The sequence below is a fragment of the Castor canadensis genome, chromosome 2 (assembly GCF_047511655.1).
Source record: "Castor canadensis chromosome 2, mCasCan1.hap1v2, whole genome shotgun sequence".
Classification (NCBI taxonomy): Eukaryota; Metazoa; Chordata; class Mammalia; order Rodentia; family Castoridae; genus Castor; species Castor canadensis.
The window spans coordinates 26,192,788-26,216,335 of NC_133387.1; the positions used below are offsets into that span (position 1 = coordinate 26,192,788).

The following is a 23,548-nucleotide window of genomic DNA, read 5'->3' on the forward strand; positions in this document are numbered from 1 at the left end:
TAACTAAAGGAAATGAATGGAAACAATTTGTAACAGAGGAAAGAAAGAAAATCAAAGGGCAGTAAAGACAGGCACATGCTGTCATCTCCAGTTTAAAATCCACTTTAAAAAATCAATAGAAAATGTATTTTAGGAAACTGCTACCTACCCAGATACCCAATGTCTTGACCTCATCACAAGGAGCCAGGTTTACCCGCCAGTGACCTTTTCAGCTAGGAGCAGATCATAGCAATGTTTTAAGCAATGGTACCTATGTATTAATCTTAGAAAACAGGACTCCATATCTGGAATCTTAAAGAGGTGAACTAATGCCCACCCGTAGCATCCTAATAGTAATTTTTTCAATCTTCTAACAAAGGAGGTTTCAAGTGTTCTTCTAAAAAATGCCCAGATCAAACAACCTGGAAACAGGTACAGAATGCCTCTGCCAGTGCTCTGACATATTCTGTCTTTTGATCACATTGCTGCAGTCCCCAAATCTCTCCATTGGAAACCGGTGAGATGCTATATCCATTTCAAAGAGCTTTTCCTTTTCTCCAAGGCCCTTAATGCCAAGCTGGAGTCCCTCTCTAATTTGCTGTTTGCCTTATACTCCCAGTCACAAGCGTAAGGATCTCAATGGGTGGTTTTATTGATTTGCCCCCATTTCACCTGGGGACTCCAACCCACAGCTTTCTCTTGGTATGCAGCAGCATCGTCTGCCAGAGGGTCCAGAGGGACCAGTCATCTTGCGTTCAAAAATTTAAACTAGAGGGAATAGGTTGAGAACCACTTTTAATAGTGTCTAAATAACAAAGTGACCTGGAGTCCTGCACAACAATGGAGTTATCAGAACTCAAAATGGCCCTGCCTCTGATAAAAAAGCTCCCAAGAATCCCAGGGAATCACAGACAATGCACCTACCAACTGCCTGCCCAGGAGACCAAGGCAGGTCAGGCATGGGAGGCGACTCACAATATGATGGAAGCAAGTATTCAGGAAGATTAGACAGATCCTTTAGTGGCCAGGTCTGCCATGGTGTTAAAGAACCTTTGGGTGGTGAGTGAATTCACAGGGAGGAGGCTGAAAGACGGGGGACGGTGGGGGTGGGGGGGCAATGATTACACATTGATGGCACTGGACTACCAGCTGGGAAAAGATTCCATCCTGGGATTCCACCAGCTCAAGCACTTTGTCAGGTGCAGAAGGGGAAAGAGCAGAGAGATAAGAGACAGAGTGAAAGGGAAGAGGGAGTCAGAGATACTGAGGAAAAGACCTGCAACTGTGCAACTAAAAGCAAACTTTATACACTAAGCACTTGGGGGTTCGGTAAATTATGTACCTGTTTTGGAGGTAAATTTCAGCTCTGTATCTCTGTGCCAACTACAATAGCTCTGCAAGAGCGGACTTCATGGGGGAATAAGTCGGCCCCTACATCAGATGTCTGGGGGCTGTTTCCTTTGTCATTAACACTCCAAATGTAACATAAAGCCCCTGGCAGCCCTGGGCAATAGAGCACTAGGTTTTCCAGTTTCAGATCAAAGCCAAATGCTCCCTAGGAGGCCCTGAGATTGCACAATGCGCTATCTCCTTCAAGGCAGCAGCTCAGAAAACCTACAGCCTTTCTCCAAGACTTAACGCTTATTTCTTTACTGCAAACAACTGGATAAAACAAGCTCTACCTTTAGAGACACTCTGGTGCCTGTTGGGGTTCACAAGAGCACCACATGTGAGTTCTAAACTGGCTTTCAGCCTGAAGGAGTGAACATCTCCTAAGAGCTGGCACTGGCTTCCCCCTAAAGAATCCAGAAGCACAATCAGCTCCACCAGACACATCAAACTAGAATCCTTCTGAGGGAACTATTACGTACTCCTGCTTTTAACCCTCCCATCACACTTTATATCCACAAACCAGACTCCAAAACCCAGGATCTATGCCGGGCGCCAGTGGCTCACATCTGTAATCCTAGCTACTCAGGAGGCAGCAATCAGGAGGACTGCAGTTTGAAACCAGCCTGGACAAATAGTTTGCGAGACCCTATCTTGAAAAACCTGTTGGCAATAATGGCGCCAATAGGTTTCGGTTCTTACTGCACCCTTAAGCTTCTGTTTTCCAGGGTCATGGTCCTGCCTCCCAGGGTCACAGTCCTGCCTCATCTAGCTTGAATCCTCCTTCTGCCCCAACCTCCAATCAGCATGAACCATAAGATCCTAACCAATCAGATCATGCTGAGTCCCACTGAGGGGTATTTAAGCTCCTGCCCTTCTCTCCCTCTCCCACCCGGCCAATAAAGAATCTCTTGGCCAGATCACTCCTCTCCACGTGGTCACTTTTGGGGCCTATATTTCCTTACATTTGGTGCCATGACTCAGATGGGGGCTCCCCACTAATCCTGGTGGGACCCCCATTCCAACTCACCCCACGACCACCCTGAGGATGTGACTGGTCAGGACTCATCCTTCCGATCGCCCTGCTTGCATCTAACACCGGACATTCTTTGGTGAGTCCACATACCCTTATTGGGCTCCCTTTGGTGGCTCTGGGGTTTCAACACCCCCTCTTTTCGGGTATCTCTGGGACTCAGATGGTAGAGGGGGGTTCCCTTCCCTCTGTTCGGCTTGGGTCTATTTTTGTCGTCTGTCTCGGAGACCGCCCATCTGCAAAGCCTGAGGCTGGGTGACCCACAGCCTCCGGGCCCCTACAAGCCACTTGAACGCAGTGACGACTGTTTCTTGTGTGCCTTGTACCGTTCTCAGGATATTCGAGCCACGTGGGGATGCTCCATGACTCCATATATCCTTCCAACCGGCTCCCACTATGGGGGCCACCTCCTCTTTGCCATCTGACTCCCCATTGAGATGCCTCCTCAATAATTTAGACACCTTGGGTTTGACCCCAGACATAAAACCAAAAAATTTAATCCGCTTTTGCACTCAAATCTGGCCCACTTATCCTTTAGACAACCGAAATCACTGGCCCCTTTTCGGGTCTTTAAATCCCAACCTTTTACGGGACATGTAACTACTGTGAGCGATCGGGACGATGGGGAGAGATTCCATTTTGTCCAAGCCTTTTTCATACCTCCGTCTAAATCTGGCTGACTTCAAACCCTCCCTCTGTACTTTCTCTTCCCCTGCGTAGATTCTATCAGCCTGTAACCAGTTTCTAAATCAGCCAATTCCTCTCCAAACCTCCTCCTTGCCCACATAAACAGACTTCTTGCACTGCTTACCATACCTATCTCCTCCTATCTTCCTGAAAAACTTTCCCTGTCATGGAGCTAAGCAAGCAACTCCTTGCCAATTCTGACCTCAAGGTGGTTCCAGCTCTGGGAGAGCTCATGTTTTATTCGGTGACTGGAGAGTGGAGGTTTCGTTTTGCTGAAAGCCTACCAGTACCAATCAATGGGAGCAACCTGGAGGCACTGGTGATGGCTAATCCCATAGGCGTGTGTCATGCCTCCAGGCTGTGCCTTCCCCTCCCTTACCTAAGATGTCAGCTCACCTTTTCTGCCTCCTCCATGGTCTCACCATGTGTCCTCTGTCTCTGTCTGCCTTCCTCTCCCTGGGCTTACTGGGACCCTGCCTCCCATGAAAAACTTGTAGCATGATACTTATGACTTAAGCTATTCCAACTAGTTTGCCAGGCCTCTCAGTCTAACGTAACTTTAAATCAGCTGCTTTGCAAAAGTGCTTACAAAAACCTGCAGCTGCCACGCTCACGCTCTAACTCTGCCCCCACAAGGGAAGGAGGGAAAGCAAACAGGCGCACCTGTGCACAGGATGCTGGCTTCTGGAACAGCAAAAACACCTGCCATAGCTAAGAAAATCCATAGAGAGGACGCAGCAAATCCTGGGCCGCCAGCCACACGTGGCGATGGCTGCAGCCTGCCGCCACTTCCCCTAGAATAAACGTGTGCAGAGTAGACAGGAAGGGGGGAAGGGGCGAAAGGCCACAGGATCAGGCCTAGGCAGTCAGGGTCATTTGTCCCAGGTGTGTGTGGAGGGAGTGGCGCCTTGCACAAGTCCTGCTCCTAGCCCCACCTCACACCTCAGGGCATCAGACTAACCTTGTTAGTTCAAGGTTACAGTTCCAGAAATAACTAAATAGACATTACTGTGGTCTCTAAATTTCTCATTTAGAATTTTGTATACCTTTGGCCTCAGCATAAATTTTTCCCTCCAAATATTAACACTGGTTGTCCCATATGGCACAGTTATTGGCCTGAAATGCCCTCTGAATGCCCTTCTCTAACTTTACAAATGATTTCTTTGTTAAAAAGGTAGCCTTTATTAAAGAGGCCACCTGCTGTTAGCTAAAGGACAGGATCCTAATGTTTTGTTCTTTCAAGATGGGACCTGCATCTTCCAGTCTTCTGGCTGGTAGATGTCGGAAGCTTTGTACTGAAGCCTGGCCTCAGTATGCCTTGGGTGACCAAGAGAAGTGGCCTTCACAGGTTCCTTAAATTACAATACCATCCTCCAATTAGACCTTTTCTATAAAAGTAGCCAAGTAAACTGAAGTTCCCTATACAAATTTCTACCTTCAAAGCCAAGAAAAATGTAGTTTAACCTGAACCAGATCCCTCATTCTTCAAGTGAGGAAACTGAGGCCCAGAACAGTTCAGAGACTTGCTCTCCAGAGTGCTAGGTGTCGATGTAAGATAACAACTTTACTTTACAGCAACAAGTTAAAAAAAAAAATCCTCTTACCTTTCTACAACATCTTAAGGATGCTATCAGAAAGCATACCACGGTGGACTCAGAGTCATGGGTGAGAGAGGTTCTCCTCAAAGATAAATTTCCAATAGTCAGCCCCAGATATTTGGAAAAACTCAGACTGTGGCTGAAGGGAAAAGTCATTGAAGCAAGTAATACAGCTAGCCATGTCTGTATTTATGGCTACGTCTGTATGTCCAGGACCTTACTAACAGGAGAGAAAAAGATAAGAGACACCATGGCCTCATTGCTGCTCTCAGAGAGGGCCCCACCTGCCTGGGGCCTGTATCCTGAACTTGCTACCGTGGTGGACAGGAGGGGCACTTCTGCAGAGAATGCTTAAGGGGGGACAGCCCCGGAGACAGCCCCACCCCCAATTGGGACCCTGCCCTCTGCAAGGGTAACCACTGGAGGTCTAAGTGCCCCCCGTCACCAGATGGAAGACAAGGTGCCTCCTCCTATGAATTGATGGGTCCAAGCCTCCTGGCCACACTCCACTTCTTGGCATCAATGTTGAGGAGCCATAATGGCAGAAAAACAAAAGGTCATTTTCCTCCTAAAAAGTGGAAGCTGTCTCTCTGTTTTACCTTTTTCTCCTGGTCCCCGGTCCAATGACAAAAGTTATCGTTCAGGGCAAATCTGGCTAGCCCCTAGGGCGCTAGTTTACCTGGCCTCTGGCCAGCTCTTGGGGAGACCACCTCTTCTGTCACTCTTTCCTCATAGTACCTGAAACTCCAGTGTCTCTGCTGGGACAGGATTTACTATCTCAATTAAAAGCTCAAATTCTCCTCCCCCCAGGCAGCTATCTCTGCCGCCCCCTCCTTCAGGAACAAAGAAGATTCCACAGTGTGGACTGATGAGATAAGTGTAGGGGGGGAGCCAGGACGGCCCTCCCTATTCAAATAAAACTCAAATCCCTCACAGTTTCCACACCCAAAACAATATCCCCTCAAGCCTGAGGGAAGATAAGGCCTTATGCCTATTCCTAAAAACAATAAGGGCTACTAATTAGTTGCTCCAGCCCCTACAATAAATTTAAAATTCTTATAAAAGCTAATTTTAAAATACAAGTTACAAAGTAAACAACTGGAAAGGATATAGATAGGTAATAAATGTATTTTTTGAGAAGTTAAAGGAAAAAGAAATGGTTTTTTTGGATGAGAAGGGATTTTGCAAAGAAGGCATTTGTCCTAAAGATTGTTTCAAATAGGAAGGATAAGGACAATCCATCAAAAGGTTTAGTATGTTGTATGAAGGTCTGAGTAAGTTTGAAAAGTATATAATAAAAGCTTTGGTGTGTGATAAAGTTAAAGTTGAATATAATCTAAGAGTTGCCTAAAAGATTTTTAGGGTCATGTCAAACTAAAATCAAATCCTCTGTCTATGAAATAACAAGGTTATCTTAATATTGTTCTGCTCTGAGTAACATATACAAAAAACCATTACGGAGAAAGATTTTATCAAAGAAATTATTTGTGTTTTCTGCTGATCTTGTCAAGCTTTAAGTACTACTAAATCAAGAGTTCATTTACATATTTGTTTATGTGTCTTAAATGACCACCTTGTAACAGTGTTATCTGAATATGGTACAAACATTTAAAAGGTTAAAAGTGCCAATTTATATAAAATAATGAGCTAAAGCTCTCTTTTATCCAAGAGTGTTACATTTAAATTCTGACAGCCCCTGCCTCCTACAGATCACCTACCTAGGTGTGGCCTTAAAGGGACAGATTCACTCCCTGAGTCATAAATGCATCAACCCAATCTTCCGTTTCCCAACCCCCATACCATAAGACAGCTTACACCTTTCCTGGCAGTTATAGGATTTTGCAGAATTTAGATCCCTAGGTATGTAGTCCCTGAACAGACACCTTTTTATGCTCCTCCTAATATTCCTATTTGGGTCTTAGATAATGTATGGCCACCCATTTCTCTTAGAAAAACTTGCCTCCAACAGACTCTGCTCCTCTGTCTGACTACCTGCCTTCTCAGGGAACTTCTCAGAGAGTCTGCAAACCAGATCCTGCCCCACCCTATAACAATTTCTGTTAAACCAGGGCATCTTGTTCTCCAAAAGGATATTCTACCCTCTCCATTGGGACTTCGATGGACCACCCCTCATCTGGTCATTCTCATAACACCCACTGCTGTCAGGCTCAATGTGTCCCCCAATGGCGGCACCTTTCAAGAAACAATTAGAAAATGGAGAAGGGAATTGGAGGACTCTTGAAATTGTCTAGGGAAGAACATTTCACAGTGGTTCTCCTGGCCAATGCCCATCCCAATGCCTGTGTTCTTGCTCTCCTATTCTTAAGCTTCCTCCCTTGTATCACACTACATGTCTGCTACTGCTAATCAAAAATTTAACCAGTTGTACCTCCAGGGATACCAACCTCTCCAAAACGCGAGGATAGTTGGCTGATACCCACCATGTGGAGGTCGGAGGATTGGCTCGAGACTCTTTATGACCTAAGGCTACAAGGGACCTTCATCAACTTCAGGGAAGAAGAAATCTTCATTTTTGGAGCCTGGGTGTTCACCATCATGAGGCTCAGCACCCCAACATTGTTTGCCAACTGACCCTCCCTTCCCCTACGCCACCCCTTGCCAGCTCAAAGAAGCCAGAGCAAACACAACGCCCCCCTTCCTTAACAAACAAAAAAGGGAGGAATGTTGGCAATAATGGCTCCAATAGGTTTCGGTTCTTACTGCACCCTTAAGCTTCTGTTTTCCAGGGTCACGGTCCTGCCTCAAGTCTAGCTTGAATCCTCCTCCTGCCCCAACCTCCAATCAGCATGAACCATAAGATCCTAACCAATCAGATCATGCTGAGTCCCACTGAGGGGTATTTAAGCCCCTGCCCTTCTCTCCCTCTCTCTTTTGGCTCTCTCCCTCTCCCACCCGGCAATAAAGAATCTCTTGGCCAGATCACTCCTCTCCACGTGGTCACTTTTAGGGCCTATATTTCCTTACAAAACCTTTCACAAAAATAGGGCTGGTGGAATGGCTCAATGTAAGGCCCAGTTCAAGCCCCAGTAACACAAAAAAAAAAAAAAAAAAAAACCAGGATCTGAGGTTACCCACCCATGAGTTCCTGGGCAATATATATAAAACAGCTGCCTTGGGTGAAAATACTTCCTCTGATAACAATGCCTTGTCCAAGCACTTCTTCTGGCTCCAATTAGAAAATAACATAAAAGGAGGAGTGGAGGTATATAGCTGGCTTTGGGCAAGGCCTTGTCTTCCTGTATAATTTAAGAAAAATGAACTTGTATCTGTGTGCAGAAAGAAAAATCCAATTTGCCCTATTATCCCCCAAATTTATAGATGTCTCAAGAGATCTATAGCTGACAACAGGCTACTAGTTTCTAGAGCATGAGGAAGAGAAACAGTGAATGAGCATCCTCCCTGCTTTCTTGAAGGGCAAGTCTCATTGGGTCCTCATTTGAGGCTCAGGGAGGCCTCCCCATGGGTGGGAATCACTGCCTTGAGGATACTCACAGTTCCTTTTTACACACTCTCCCATTTGTGTCTTTGGTTCAGAAAAGACTCCAATTCCATAAACAATCAGATTATCTTCTCTATTTCAAAGCCACTGACTCCCACCTCCCCCCACCCAAAAAGTGCCTAGTAACTAGAAAGAAGGTAATCTTCCAAGTGTTTGTTTCAAGGCCCTCCACAATCCATCTGCACCTACCTTCATCTCCAAACAATCCTCAAGCACTCTGTGTTTCTACAACTACAAGACCACTACCCAATTCCCAACATACACCCTCAGTATGGTCCTCAAGAGATTCTATCAGCCCTATTCTAACTACAGCAGGAACATACTCCTGCATATACTGTCTCTTGCACAAGGGCACCTGACCAAAGAAACAAAGAGAGAACAAGCTGAAGTTCAGCCTCCATTCTGTTTGCCAAGCATGTGCCCTGACATGAGGCTCTCTGGAGGAAGGAGCACCCTTCTCTAATTTGCACAAAGGTATCATGGAGGCTAACAGAGGTATGACCCCAACAGCTTTACCTTGAATACCTGCCTGGGTTTCCCATGTAGCTGTGGAATGTAATAAAGGAAACTGGAAACCCAGGACTAGGAGGGAATGCCTATTGCCCAGGCTTCACATATAATTAGTTACAGGGAACCTGAGATAATTTTTTGTTCTGCACCCATATTGCAAATCTTTGTTAACTTTTGAATAAGCATAGAATAGAATCTTGCACTCTCTATAAGAGCTCTGGGGAAAGTAGAAAGGCAACTACTCTGAATCCTCCAGGATAAACACTGTTAGAGCATCATCTTCAGTTTCCATTCTTTGCACCATTCTCCCCCAGGCCTTTGGTCAACTGAAGCTTATCAAAAGTAAAACCAGAACTCATTGCTACAAATCAGTTTTGACCTGGTATGATCTTTTCTTACAAATACAAATTACTTTCCTATTTTGTAAATTCAAACCACCAACACAAGAGTTCTTAAATCCAAACATGACATTCCCCAGCTTAAAATTCTTCAAGACAAAGCCTAAAAAGCATGGTGTACAATACCTGCTCCCTGCCTAACTGCCAAATGCTTTTCTTATTACTCCCTAACATTTAGCTGTCCTCTATTCTAGTCACACAAAATTTCTTGCAGCTCATCAAAAGGCCCATATTCTCTTTTCCTTCATGAGTATCCAGAGACATTTATAGGACACGTATGATCTGACCCAGTGTATAATTTCATATCACACAGGCAGCATACCACTCACACACCATCTACAGTAGCTATCCATTTTCTATTCCCCAAAACTAGTGTAATTCCTGTCATCACTGCTTTCCAGATCAAAAATTGTCTCTTCTCACTTTCTATACAGCTAACTCCTAATTGCCCTTCAGATCTCAAATGTCACTTCCTCAAAGAAACTTACACACTCCCTAAACTTTAAATTTTTTCCACAGCACTTAACATAAACGAAATTATTTGTGTATTTCCCCTGACTAGACTTTTAAGTTCCATGAGATCAGAGAAAAGAAGTATTTGTTCATTCCTTTCTATATTCCAGCATAGTATCTGCCAACCAGTAAATACTAACAACAAAGTTGTGCTAACCATAACAGTAGTTACCAGCCTCATGTGACTATTGAGTCCTTGAAAGATGCTATAGATTTGGTACAAGTATAAAACACATACCAGATTTCTAAGACTTAGTAAAACAAATAAAAAAAGAAACTATCATTAATGTTTTAATATTCATTTAATGTTGAAATGATAATATTTTGGATATTTGAAGTCAAATATGATACATGAAAGCTAGTGTACTTTATTTTCTAAATGTAGCTACTTGAAAATTTAAAACAAATAACTGGTTTGTGTGGCTTGCATGATAGATCCATTGGACAGTACTGGCCTGGAGTACTCTTCCTTCCATTTGCTCACTTTTTGTCCTTGAACACTCAAGTGAACAATAGTTGCTCTGGAAAGTCTTCCCAGAATGGCCAACACAACTGAGTCTCCAGGGTGCCTTCTACCATCATACTAAAGGTGTGTTATATAACTTTATTTCTGATGGGATCTATCAGTATACATTTCCAAAGGAATTTAATGAATCACTCCTCATTTCCCTCAAAAGCCATATATTATAGATTATTATAGCTAAGACCTACTTAAAACTTTTTTAAAATGGAGTAAGATCTCAGGAGTGAACAGTAAAAAAAATTCTTAAAAAGAAAGAAGAGCTGAGGAAAAAAGAGGTAACTCACTTTGGCAGAAAACAAAAAAATTATATAATCAGGATCCTACTTAAATCAGGAAATATATTTCAACAACTTCCCATCAGCCACTAGGCTAAGGGAAATGCATCTTTCATCTACTGAGAAGCTCCAAAGAATCCTGGACAAACTCAAAGTTCTCAGTATGTCAGTTCTTCCTTCAGATAAGCTGTTCTTATCCTACCTAAGTTAGAACACTCTTTGTCCCCTAAAAATTGCTTCAAATTCAGCTACATAATCTACATGAACATAATGCTTTGGCTGATGATGCAGACACAAAAATTAACATTCAAGAATTTCACAGTTGTGGTTGCTGTGGGAACCTTAATTCCAACTGTGGGGCACAGATGCAGAATGGTGGACTACTCCCAATACTGATAAAATTGGAGATGTATATTTACTCTGTGCAATGAGGCACAGCTACACTTACTGAAACAACCTCATTTTGGCATTTCTAGGCTTTTGTGCATTTAAATTCTCAACCTTACCACAACACTGCTTGCAGCATTAAACTGCCTTCTCTACAGAGGGAAAAAAAAAAGAGAGAATAAACTGATTGGCCAGACATTGAAATTATTCATCCTGTATGTGTTTTCTATGCATGATCTGATTCAAAAGACAATCATGATATTTTTATTTTACTCTTATGGGCTGTCTATAAACTATCACACAAATGGAAACAGGGTATGAATCTCAACTTGTAAATTCACCACAACATGTGCATGTGCAAAACAATGGAAAAGCAAATTTCACATGTTTAGAACTACAAAAGGGATAAATTAAAAAGTAGATAGTCTGCAGCACTAACTTCAACCACAATGTTTAATTTCTGAAAACTGTACAAACACTTGCCTTTGGCACTGGCTCTCACTAATGACCTAGTTCTTATAACTACTCAACAGACGCTTAAGTTAGCAGAGGGCAATAACAGAGAAGTGGGAATGATGTCTGTAAAAACAAGACATAACCAAACCCAAGACACAACTCAATCTCAATCCCTATCCCCAACCTCTCATAACTCAGAAAGATGGAAAGGAAATAACCACAAATTTAAAACAGAACAATTGGAGCTTTCATTCAAAGAGTAATTTCTCAAAACTGATACATCCAAGTCATACAAGCACTTATTCAGCCAGAACACTCAACAAACAGTGTAACTAATTATAGTGAGCACTTGCAAAAGATGAGTAGGTGACCATAGAGAGCATATACACAAAGATTCATTTTTTTCCTTGTACAAAAACATAAGGAACTATCAAAATGACCAGTAGAAACAAGCCCTACTTCTATGTGGGTGAGGTACAGACTCTCCTCTCCTCAGTCTCAGAAAGCTAAGACCCTGTTAATAAGTGAACTCACGAGCTTGCATATCTTAACCCTAACTGCTCTCCAGCCCCCTTAGGAAGTGCCAACAGTCCCTAAATAAAATGCAGCAGAACGGTGGGACAAAAGCCTGGGAAATACTGTGGGGGAATTAAAATACTTATCCTTTTGTATTCTTAGGTACCATATTTAACTAATTCTCTAGCTCCTTATCTTTTTTTTTTTTTTGCAAAGAGGTCCAGCTGCTTCCCTACTCTCACCTGTGTGTTCTCTCCCTCCAGCCTCGGTGGTCGGATGCTGGACAGGTGGATGGTCTTGTAGTCTCCAGAATTGAGCTTCACAACAATGGCATCAGCATTCAGAACCTGCATCACCTGTAAGCAAGAAGGCAAAAATGCTTAGACTAGCTTCAACAGTTCCTATCACACACCACCATAGTCATAGATAGAAAGTGAGATCAACAGCCATTTGGAGTAGATCTATATCATCCTTCATCAGGCAGCAATGTAAGAGAAAGCTATGAAACAATTATCAGTTCCCGGGGATCTTATTATGATTTCTCAGTGAGACAGAATCAATATCATGCATAAAGATGGCCAATCTTTTTTATCTTTTTGCCTTAACCAAGACATGTGGTTACTATCAAGTGTAAGAACTGAAAATCCAGTCTCTACATGAGATTGAAAATTTCCCTTGAAACAGGGTCTAAACTAAAATTAGTATGAATGTAGTTGGATTAGAAAAATGTACCAGCACTAAATGAGAAAGAACCAAAATAGGATTCCTCAATAGAGAGCAGAAAATTCAAAGGTAAATGAAGCCCAAAAAGAATTGTCATCTCAGCATAGGAAAGGAGATGCTCAACTGTTAATCTCACAGGCAGAAAGACTAAATTACTAAAATATTACTTTGGCTGAACTAACAGCCACCTTTTTAGAACATCACTATGGACATGTCTGTTTTGGAAACCAAAATCATTAATATTGCATCCCACTCTCAGCAGAAAACGATTAACTTCCAGTCTGGGGTACAAGGATACCTATTTGAAGGGCAAAATCACAAATATTCCTCTGTGAAGGTTATTAGAACATTCTACCAATGTGTACAGAATAAAATTCCATTCAAACCAGGACAGTGTCACATCAGGGTTATAACCAGAACCCATAATACAGCAGCAGTCTACAATACACCCAATTATATCCAGTCCCTGTTGTTTCAAGGCTTTTTTTTTTTTTTCTGCAAGCAATACTTTGTTACAAGGTAGCTGCTGACTACAAAACACTGTCACCAACCACTTCATCTGCAGAATGAAAATCAAACTCTTCTATGCTTCAATCAAGGCCCCCATCAGGAACCACAGGTGACTGAACTATAGGGTCAACTCCCACACAGGGAGGGTAGACTGGCAAAATTTCTATCCTCTTTTATGCATGAGACAAAAGCAGCTACACTTTACTTTGCCGTGATGGATGTCACACTGGTAAGTATCTGAAAGAAAACCTCTATTTTCTGCAAGGCCTAAGCTTTTTCAGCACAGAATATACCCATTTACTTGGAGACTTCTCCAAAGACAGCTATTCTCATTTTTCCAAGAACCAACCAACCACATACCGAAAAAGAGTGAAGAATGCTTTAAGTGACAATCTGAAGAAGGATAAAAAACAAAAACAAGTGGGAAAATTATGCATAACAAAAGCTAAGTGCCATTAAGCAGAAAGAAAGGTAACAGTGGAATTAAGCTCTAAGGCCCCAGAAAGTTGAGTAAGGCTAGTGGATGGAAAGAAATCACTGGTTCTGACCATGGAGTAATAGAAGCAGTGCAAGTGCAGATCAGTGATCAAAAAAGTAATGAAGGGACTGAAAAAGGACTAAGTTGATTAGAAAACGGGGAAACTTTTAGTTCTTTACCAAATATAAGATTAACTTGTTATCTCTGAAAGTAGCAAAAAGATAATCTCAAATAATGATAATCATTCCACTATAATCTTTATGATGGATCTGAGAATCAAAAAGGCTAAACACTAAAATCCCCAGAGCCAGAACTCAAAATTCACTTGACCAGAGAAATGTGATGAAGACCCAAGGGTAATGCAAGGATGACATATGGTCACCCCAAGACCATAGTCAGAACTGATTACCTAAGTCTAGGTGGTATCAGAGAGTCCCTCATGCCAATCATAAAAACATGTCCACGAGTCTTTGCTACCATTTCCTGTGTGGGGAACAGGAATGTTCCTTTCTCTTTTTCTCCCCACCCCTTGTCTATACTTTATCCTGTTATACTAAAATAAATCTTTGCTAAGACTTCCAAAAAATATATAAATACAACTGACCAAAACAGAAAAGCCCCAGCTAATGTCTTCTCTATTCTTTGGAAGTCCCACATTTGTGTGAAAGGAAAATGGATGACAGAATATTTGAGGGGTGATTTTTCTACAATATGTGCTACTCTGCTATTCTAACTTCAAACCAAAGAGAAGAAAAAAATTCCTCTAAGGCATACCAAACAAACTAGCTAGTCTAACAAATCAATACAGCTCCTCCTTCAAAAGGATGCCCAAAGGATAATAAGATAATCTTCAGGCATCTCAAATGCACACATTTCACGGTGTTTCCAAAATCTCAGTGTTGGATATATCTACACCCCCTCTCAAACCCAAACTCACTCTTATTAAATTTCCATTGCAAAAATCTCAGGGAAATTTCTATAATCAAGACATGAGATATATCTTGATATTCTCTACATCCTAGTCATACTCAGAAAGAAATAACACCAGGAGAAGTATTACAGTGCTCACATATTTACCCCCTGATTCCAGAATGTGAAGAATCTAAGCACACCCTGTGACAAGGCAGTCATATTCTCACCCCTTTATAGTGCATTAGCAGCAGCAGCAGCAAATGATTCTTGGAGCTATAAATTTTAGGCCATAGCAGCAGACACTCTGCTAGGCATCTCCCTGATTAGAAACCTCCTCTTTAGGAACTGCACACACTGATGCTGCCAGCAACATGAGGTTTAGCTTTCTGGGGAAGGGGAGAGGGTTTGTGCACATGTGTGTCTATGTGTGTGTATACGAGAGGGTTAATGGTTTTCTAGTCCTCTGTAACTATGCCATTACTGTCCATACATGTCTCCTCAGCAGAGACATGGAATAAGCAATAAAACACTAGTTACAGTCATACACTCTGCAATAAGTAAAATGCAGAGTGGATTATTATCCAAAGCCTGCTACAAACCATGTTTGAACAGTGATGTTTCCTAGGGCACTTTTCATCAGGATAACTGAAGCATGTCCCCATTGCTCACTTTCTTCACAAGCTATGGATCCCTAGTCAAGCCACTCTCAAGCATACACACTATATTTGCCCTCCTGATAGTCAGTTTATACGTACCATCTCAAAGACTTTCATTCAGGCACTCAATAAACACTGACTTCCCTGCTCAGACACTGAGAATATAAGGATACCAAAAAAGAGATAAACTTCATTTTTTTAGTGGCAGGCAAATGATTGTGCCAACACTTTCTTGGATATGACACCAAAGATATAAACAACAACAAAAATAAACAAGTTACATATCTTAAAACTTAAAAAACATTATGCATCAAAAGGATTACCTACTAAGAGAGTAAAAGGCAACCCACAGAATGGAAGAAGATATTTCCAAATCATGTATGTGACAAGGAGTTAATATCCAGAATATACACAGAATTCTTAAAACTCCACAACAAATAAAAACCAAAAAGCCCAATTTATAAGTGAGCATAGCCCTGGGTTCCATATGGAGTACTGCAAAAATAATTTTTAAAAGTCAAAACATACCAGGCGCTGGTGGCTCACATTATAATCCTACTCAGGAGGCAGAGATCAGAAGGACTGAAGTTTGAAGCCAGTCCAAGCAAATAGTTCTCAAGACCCTGTCTCAAAAATAGCCAACATAAGAAAAAAAAAAAAAAAAAAAAAAGGGGAGGGGAGGGCCCCGCTGGTGGAGTGGCTCAAAGCGTAGGCTGAGTTCAAGCCCCAACACTGCCCAAAAAAAAAAGCAAAACATGGGCAAAGGACTTAAACAGACACTTCTCCAAAAAAGATCTACAAATGGTAGGTAATCACAGGAAAGGATGCTTGGCATCGCTAACCATTAGGGTAAATATAAATCAAATCTACAATGAAATACCACTACTTGATACCTATTAGGATAGCAGCTACTATTAAAAAAAAAAAGAAAATAACAAATGTTGGCAAGGGTCTAGAGAAACTGAAATCCTTATCAGTGTTGGCAAGAATGTAAAATGGTCCAATAGAGCAATTCCTCAAAACCATAAGAGTACAAATACTAGCAATTTCACTTCTGGATGCAAATTCAAAGGCCTATTGATAAACCTATATTCACAGTAGCATCATTCACAATAGTTAAAATGTAGAAACAATCCAAGAATCTACCCATCGACGGATAACTAGACAAGTTTAAAATGTATATACATACACTATAATATTATTCCACCCAAAAAGCAAGAAAATTCTTACATGCCACAACATGGCAGGACATTATGCTAAATGAAATAAGCCAATCACAAAAAAGACAAACACTGTATGATTCTCCACACATGAGCTACTTACAACAGTCAAAATCACTGATACAAAAAGTAGAAAGGTAGTTGCCAGGGGCTGGAGGAAAGGAAGAATTAAGGAAAAGATAGTTATTGTTTAATGGCTATAGTTTTGAAAGATAAAAAGTTCTGATAATGGATGGTAGTGATAATTGCACAATATAAATATAACTAATACCACTGAACTGTACATTTATAAATGGTTAAGATAGTAAATTTTATGTTTCATGAATTTTTCTGAGGAAAACCTCAGAGTTAATAAGCTCCATTTAGAGTTGAGACAGTAAATAACTCATGTAAGTAGAAGAGCAGCAAAAAAAAAAAAAAAAATGATCAAGCAAAAACCAGATTCTGAAATCCACTGTATCCATGGATAGCTTAGAACTTGTTCTCCAAAGTTGGACTTGACTATACCAATGCCTTTTAACTACTTAGGTCTCCCAATGAAGCCCCAAAGGGGCCTGAAGACAGGAACCACTTCAAGCTTTTTTTTTTTTTTACAACTTCTCAAAGCACCAAGTTTAAGGCTATTTAAGCTTTCACATGAGGACAGAGAACCAAGCACAAGGCCTCAGCCAGACACCTCTCGAGGATGTGCTTCCATTCCCCTCCCTTTAGCAGTGCTATTCAGGTCTACAAAATCTGCAATGCCTACAGATCCAGCAGCAGGGACAGGGAAGCCAAGCCATGTGCTCAAGGGGACCATATGGCTACAAACAGCACAGATCAGCTAAAACGCCACAGGGATGGCAGGCAGGGAACTGGCAGGCCATGACAGGCACAAAAGTCTCAGGCAGGGTCAGCTAATCGCTGTGAAGAGAACATGCTTCTCTGCTAACCTGGAGAGACAAGGAGAGCCCTCCCTTGCATTCCTTTCCTTGAGAAGTAAAACTGCTTAAGCAGATGATGGAAACCAGTCTTTCAAAAACCCACATGTATCAAAAAAATACTTCAATCATTCTGAGTGAGGTTAGCCTGGCCCAAAAGACCAAAAATCGTATGTTCTCCCTCATATGTGGACATTAGATCAAGGGCAAACACAACAAGTGGATTGGACTATGAGCACATGATAAACGCGAGAGCACACAAGGGAGGGGTGAGGATAGGTAAGACACCTAAAAAACTAGCTAGCATTTGTTGCCCTTAATGCAGAGAAACTAAAGCAGATACCTTAAAAGCAACTGAGGCCAATAGGAAAAGGGGAACAGGTACTAGAGAAAAGGTTAGATCAAAAAGAATTAACCTAGAAGGTAACACCCACGCACAGGAAATCAATGTGAGTCAATGCCCTGTATAGCTATCCTTATCTCAACCAGCAAAACCCCTTGTTCCTTCCTATTAATGCTTATACTGTCTCTACAACAAAATTAGAGATAAGGGGAAAATAGTTTCTGCTGGGTATTGAGGGGGGGGGAGCGGGAGGGGGTGGAGTGGGTGGTAAGGGAGGGGGTGGGGGCAGGGGGGAGAAATGAACCAAGCCTTGTATGCACATATGAATAATAAAAGAAAAAAAAATACTTCAGATTGAGCCTTTGGGAAACACTCATCTATAGCTTTGTATCACTTCAGAGCCCAGAGGCACCCCATTGAAGAGGTCAGAGACTACCCTTTGCAAGTGTTGCAGGTTAGTTTAGCTATGTCCTGTACCATTAATTCCAAAAAATACAGTCACATTTGCTAAGACTTTTTGTTATGATTCCTTTAAAAAGTTACTGGATATTGGGCTGGTGGAGTGGCTTTAGTAGTTAAGCTCCTGTCTAACAAGTGTGAGACCTTGAATTCAAACCCAAGTACCACCAAAAAAAAAAAGAAGTTAATAAACACATAAAATAACTACTGTATAGAGCTGGGTTCTAAGTTATAAAAAGGAATGAAGACAATTTTTTTTCCTTTTTAATTCAAGGTTGATATCTAATTTTGTACCAGACAGGTTGGTAAGCTAAAGCCCAATCAAGCCTAATCTGTTTACTGCGCTCCTTTCAGAAAAAGTTGGCCAACTCCTAATATGTTCTACAGAATTTTAGAAAATAAACCCACTGAAAGATATATTCTGGTTAACATTTCTGAACAGATTATTTGTTAACTATGCTCCAACCATTTATAAGGAAATAGCTACCATTTACATGGAGATTTATTCCATTTTTTAACCACTGGAAAAATAATTCACTACACAAATATCAACCTATTGGGAATGGTTAAATAAATTATGGTGCAGCTTCATAACAGAATGTTATATACTAGTTTATAAAGCTCAAACATTTATTTTGGTCCCCTCCCTATAAAGCTTTAGATAAAAATAAACAGATTTAACCCACTTACCTGTCTATCTACATAGGCCCAAGAGAATGAACACAATGGGGTAGAAGAATACTGTCACAAGACAGTATTCTGTAGCTTTATCTCTATGTGAGCTGATCTGGTAGCTGGAAAAGTAAATAGATGAGTAACTGACTCTACAGGTTCACAAGGAGCCAGTGGTGAGAAAATGGCATACTGCAGAGCTCCATCCCTCCCTGGGCTCACCAAAAGGCTCAGAAACTGTCACATCAGTTATCTCAAGTGGGAACAAAAGTGGGTACAAACACTAGGATTTATTTCAACTCTATAAGAAGCTGCTAAATTTTAAGATGTATGTCCTAAATCCATACATAGGTTCAAAGCTTCTAACCCAGAGCTTCTTGCTCTTCAATAAGAGATAAACATCTGATAATCAAACATCTGAGGAAAGACTTGAATATGAAAATAAGGGACAAAAATATGGGTGCCTGAGGCTCACACCTGTAATCTTATAATCTTAGCTACTCAGGAGGCAGAGATCAGGAGGATCACAGTTCAAAGCCAGCCTGGGCAAACAGTTCATGAGACCCTCAAAAAACCCTTCACAAAAATAGGGCTGGTAGAGTGGCTCAAGGTGAAGGCCCTGAGTTCAAGCCACAGTACCACAAAAAAAAAAAAAAAAGGGAGGGATGTGGAGGACCAAAATAACTGAAGAAGGGAAGAGAAGAACAGAGAGAGCATATAGGGGAAACTTCAAACACATTAAAGTTAATTCCTCAGTGAGCTAGGTGGTCTGAAAAAACTTTAGATGTTATTTCTAAAACAGTAATAATAAAAGAAAAACTTTCAGAGAACAAAAAAAAATCTTAGATTTTAAAGAAGAGTATCATAAATAAAAGAGTCAATAGAAGGGCTGAACAATAAATAGAAAGAAGCCTAAAAAGAAAAAGAGAGCCAGGCACAGGCCTGTGATCCCAGCATTCAGAAGGTTGAGACAGGAGAACCAAAAATTCAAAGCCAGCCTGGGCTACATAGAAAGATCCTTTTTCAAAAATCCACGAAGTCCAACATCCAAATAATAGGAATTCTAGGAAAAGGGAGAACAGAGAAATGAGAAACTAGATGGAAATCAATGGAAGAGCTGAAAAACAAAAAGTCCCCAAACTAAAGGTCTCAACACTGAAGCACAGTATTAATAACACATAGATAAACAAGTTGCATCACTGTAAAATTTCAGAACACTAGGATCAAAATGACTGCTAAATCCTTCTAGGAAGAAAAAAAAAAAATATATATATATATATATGGGGATAAAGAATCACCATGGTTTCACACAACCCAAAAACAAAACAAAACAAAAAACACTAGTAGCTAAATGACAATGGAGCAATATCTTAACAATATGACCAAAAATGACCTCCAAAATAAAATTCTATATCCAACCAAATTACCAAATTTAAGTAGAACATAGCTATTTATCTCAGAAAATTTACCTCTCAGACACTCTTCTGCCATGAAATTAGAAAAAAGTGTACCACCAAATGAAGCAGTAGAATCATAAAGAAAAAGCCAGGAACCCAGGAAAGTAAAGAAGTTCCTAAGCCCCCAACCCATAATAATAAGGAAGAAATCCAAAGATAACTGCTCTGTACTAGGCAAAAAGAGGAACCAGTCCAGATTACTGCAGGTTACAAAGCTCCAAGGAAGTATTGCTGAAGGTAATATTAGCAGACTGAATGAATGTTTTGAGGAGATTTAGATAGTCAGACTCTGAAAGTCGAATTCATGTTGTATATGTAATGTATATATATATATATAATATATATGCACACACACATAAATGTTATAAATTAGTAACTCCAGGGAAAACAAAAAAATGTATAGGAAATGAAAATTAGTTTTAATATGGCTATATAGTTCTTACAATGTAATAAGCAGTTACAAAGTAAACACTATTAATTTAATCAAAATTACGATATAATCATATTTGAAGAGTGGGGAAGATCACATGTATGCCCATGTGAATGTGTGTTTGAGTAACAAAACTAAAGACAGGGGCCATTCTTACAGCTGGAAGATAAATACCAATATAAACATTTTATTCAGCAATATAAATTAGCCAAATATTGAAAGTGGCTGCCAGACTGCAATAAGATAAGGACCTTAGTCAACTTACATACACCACTAAGAATGAGGCTGACTTTTTTTTTTTAATGGTGGAACTGGGCTTTAAATTCAGGACTTTCCCACTTACAAAGCTGGTGTGCTACCACTTAAGCCACACCTCCAGTCCATTTTGCTCCAGTTATTTTGGAGATGGGGGTCTCATGAATTATTTGCCCCGGCTGTCCTAGAATTGTGATCCTCCCAATCTCAGCCTCCCAAGCAGCTACAATTACAAATGTGAGCCACCAGTGACAGGTGCTAAAAGTTTTTTGCTGATAATTTTTCTTGATGAGAGAAGCCTAGATTTACATTCTTTTTCAAACTACACATCATATCAAGGCTCTCTGCGCAAGACTGGTATAGATCAGAGCATCAAACTTTATGTAATGAGCCAGACAGTATATATGCCTTCCCCCCGCCCTCCAATGCTGGTGTTTGAACTCTCGGCCTTTTGCTTGCTAGTCAGGCACTCTACCATTTGAGCCATACCTCCAGGCCTTAATATATCAGGCTTTGCCAGCTAAAACTCAAGTTTTCAACAACTCTGTAAGAACTACTAAACTGTGTCACTGCATTACGAGAGGAGCCAAAGACAATACTTGAACAAATACACCCGGCTATGCTCAAATTTATTCGTAACAGTGAAATTTAACATCACATAATTTTCACATGCCACAAAATGTTTTTGTTTTTCTGGTATAAAATACACAGGCCACACGCAAGCAAGGATAGAACCAGATTTGACCCACGGATCATAGCTTCCTGACTCTGATAGAGAGTATGACCAAATTTGATTGGGGAAAAAAGCTACATCACAGTATCTCAGGTGGTATGGGTGTTTCTGCCTATCTTCTTGACACTTTTTTCCTGTTTGAAAAAACAAAAAAAAATTAAGAATTTTTAGATCTCAAAATGCTTTTAAATCCTTTTTCTACCCACAAATACATTTTCTTCTACTCTATATACCAGCCTATATTCAAATAACCTAAATTTATTTAAGGGTCTGCAGGAGATTGGTTATTCCTCATAATCCTCAATCAGATGATCACAAGGGGCAAATTCCTCTGTCTCACATTGTAATAAATAAAAGTTCATTGTAATGGCAAAAGATTCATCTTTAAAAAAGAAAAAAAAAAAAAGACCAAATTCTGGGATCCTGCATTTTTTTAAATGGATGAAATGTTCCTGTAGTCATTTCTCCTTTATCTTATCATATTTAAGATAAATGCAAGCTAGGCATCATAGCATGTAATCACAGCATGGGAAGTTGAGGCAGAATGATCATGAGTTCAAGGCCAACCTGGGCTACATATTGAGCTCATGATTAAAAAAAAAAGATAAATGCAAAGCTATTGTATTGACTTGATCATCTAATCCTCTGAATTTCTTTCTTGATAAGCAAACACTTATATCCCCAACCAGTGAAGGCCAAAATTCATCTTCCAGTTTTTTCTACCAACTCTGTTGAGTGAATGGTTATCCTCTGAATTTGTAGCCACTTTCTTATTTACAAAAAGCATAGGCACAACTGAGTTCCAATAGATACAGCAGCCACATCCAGATATACACTAGTATATTCCTCAGAGAAAGGAAGCAGAGGTCAGTTCAGGTGTGCATCAAGATGTGGGGAGTATGCCCTGAGGGATAGCTCCCATTCATGTCTACTACACTCACCTAACACCTACTAAAGAGGGAAAGAGGCCACTTGCACACTCTGTGACCTATTACTTTAGGTATCACAAAAAAATCACAATTCTCTGAGGAATTGGCTGAATTTGCAAAAATTTTATCATGGTAAAACAATTCTGGGATTTCTCAAGCTGGCAGTGCCACCTAGTGGTTTTTCATACTAAATCCATGGTAGCTGGTGAGATAGCTATTTTTTTTTCAAGAATATGGCTACCTAACCACATTTTGCCTGTAAACAGACAAAATTTTCAGCATCTCTTGGCAAAAGCATAATTAGGCTGGAATACACTGTAGCATTTTGGGAAGGGTGTCACTCAAGTTACCAAAATCTAAGACAAAACATTTTTATAGCACTGTAAGTGGTTATTTAATAGCTCTAGTTCCTTTCAAAGCAAACCATCTCAAGACAAATCAAGGAAGAACAAAACCACCTGTTCCAAAACAGAATGAATAGGAACTCAAAGGCATATATCCTTAGTCACAGAAAACCTAAGAACGCACCATTTGCTAAGCAGATGAAAAGAATCCCTAAAATACGAGCACTATTTCAAGTTGGCAGTGTTCACACCTTTAACCCATGAACTTAAAGCAAAAAATGCAAATGTTCCTATTGGTTTCTAAACTCCCTACAATCAATCAATCAATCAATCTCTCATTCTCTCTCTCTCTCTCTCTCTTTCTCACACACACACACCTTGAAATATTCAAGAGCTACGGTTTATCTAATTGGTCAAACCCTTGTATCATCACTCGCCTAGCAATGTCCACTATACATATCAACATGCTGAGAATGACTCACCTTGGCAACAAACTGCTTGTCCTTTTGGTCCAAATTAGCAGTGGGAGCTACATAGTCTCTCCATATTCTCAGCCTGCGCTCCTTAGCAAACCTGGCAACAAAGCAAGAATGCAAGATCATTCAGACAGATCAAATCCATTTCATTTGAATCCACCATCATCATGGGAGCAGGTAATCCAGAATCCTACCCTAGCCTACAGACATATACGGGAGAAAGACCACCAGTCAAACCAGAACAAAG

General features: G+C 40.6%; 1 protein-coding gene across 1 annotated transcript in view; it reads right to left on the bottom strand.

The window, feature by feature from the left end:
* Snd1 (staphylococcal nuclease and tudor domain containing 1) overlaps positions 1–23,548 on the bottom strand; it is a 436,904-nt gene that overhangs the window by 362,635 nt on the left and 50,721 nt on the right. The window contains exons 9-10 of the mRNA XM_074063886.1: positions 23,308–23,398; positions 12,027–12,140 (exon numbers count right to left, since the gene is read on the bottom strand). Coding sequence (XP_073919987.1) covers positions 12,027–12,140; positions 23,308–23,398 — 205 coding nt within the window. The remainder of the gene's footprint in view (positions 1–12,026; positions 12,141–23,307; positions 23,399–23,548) is intronic.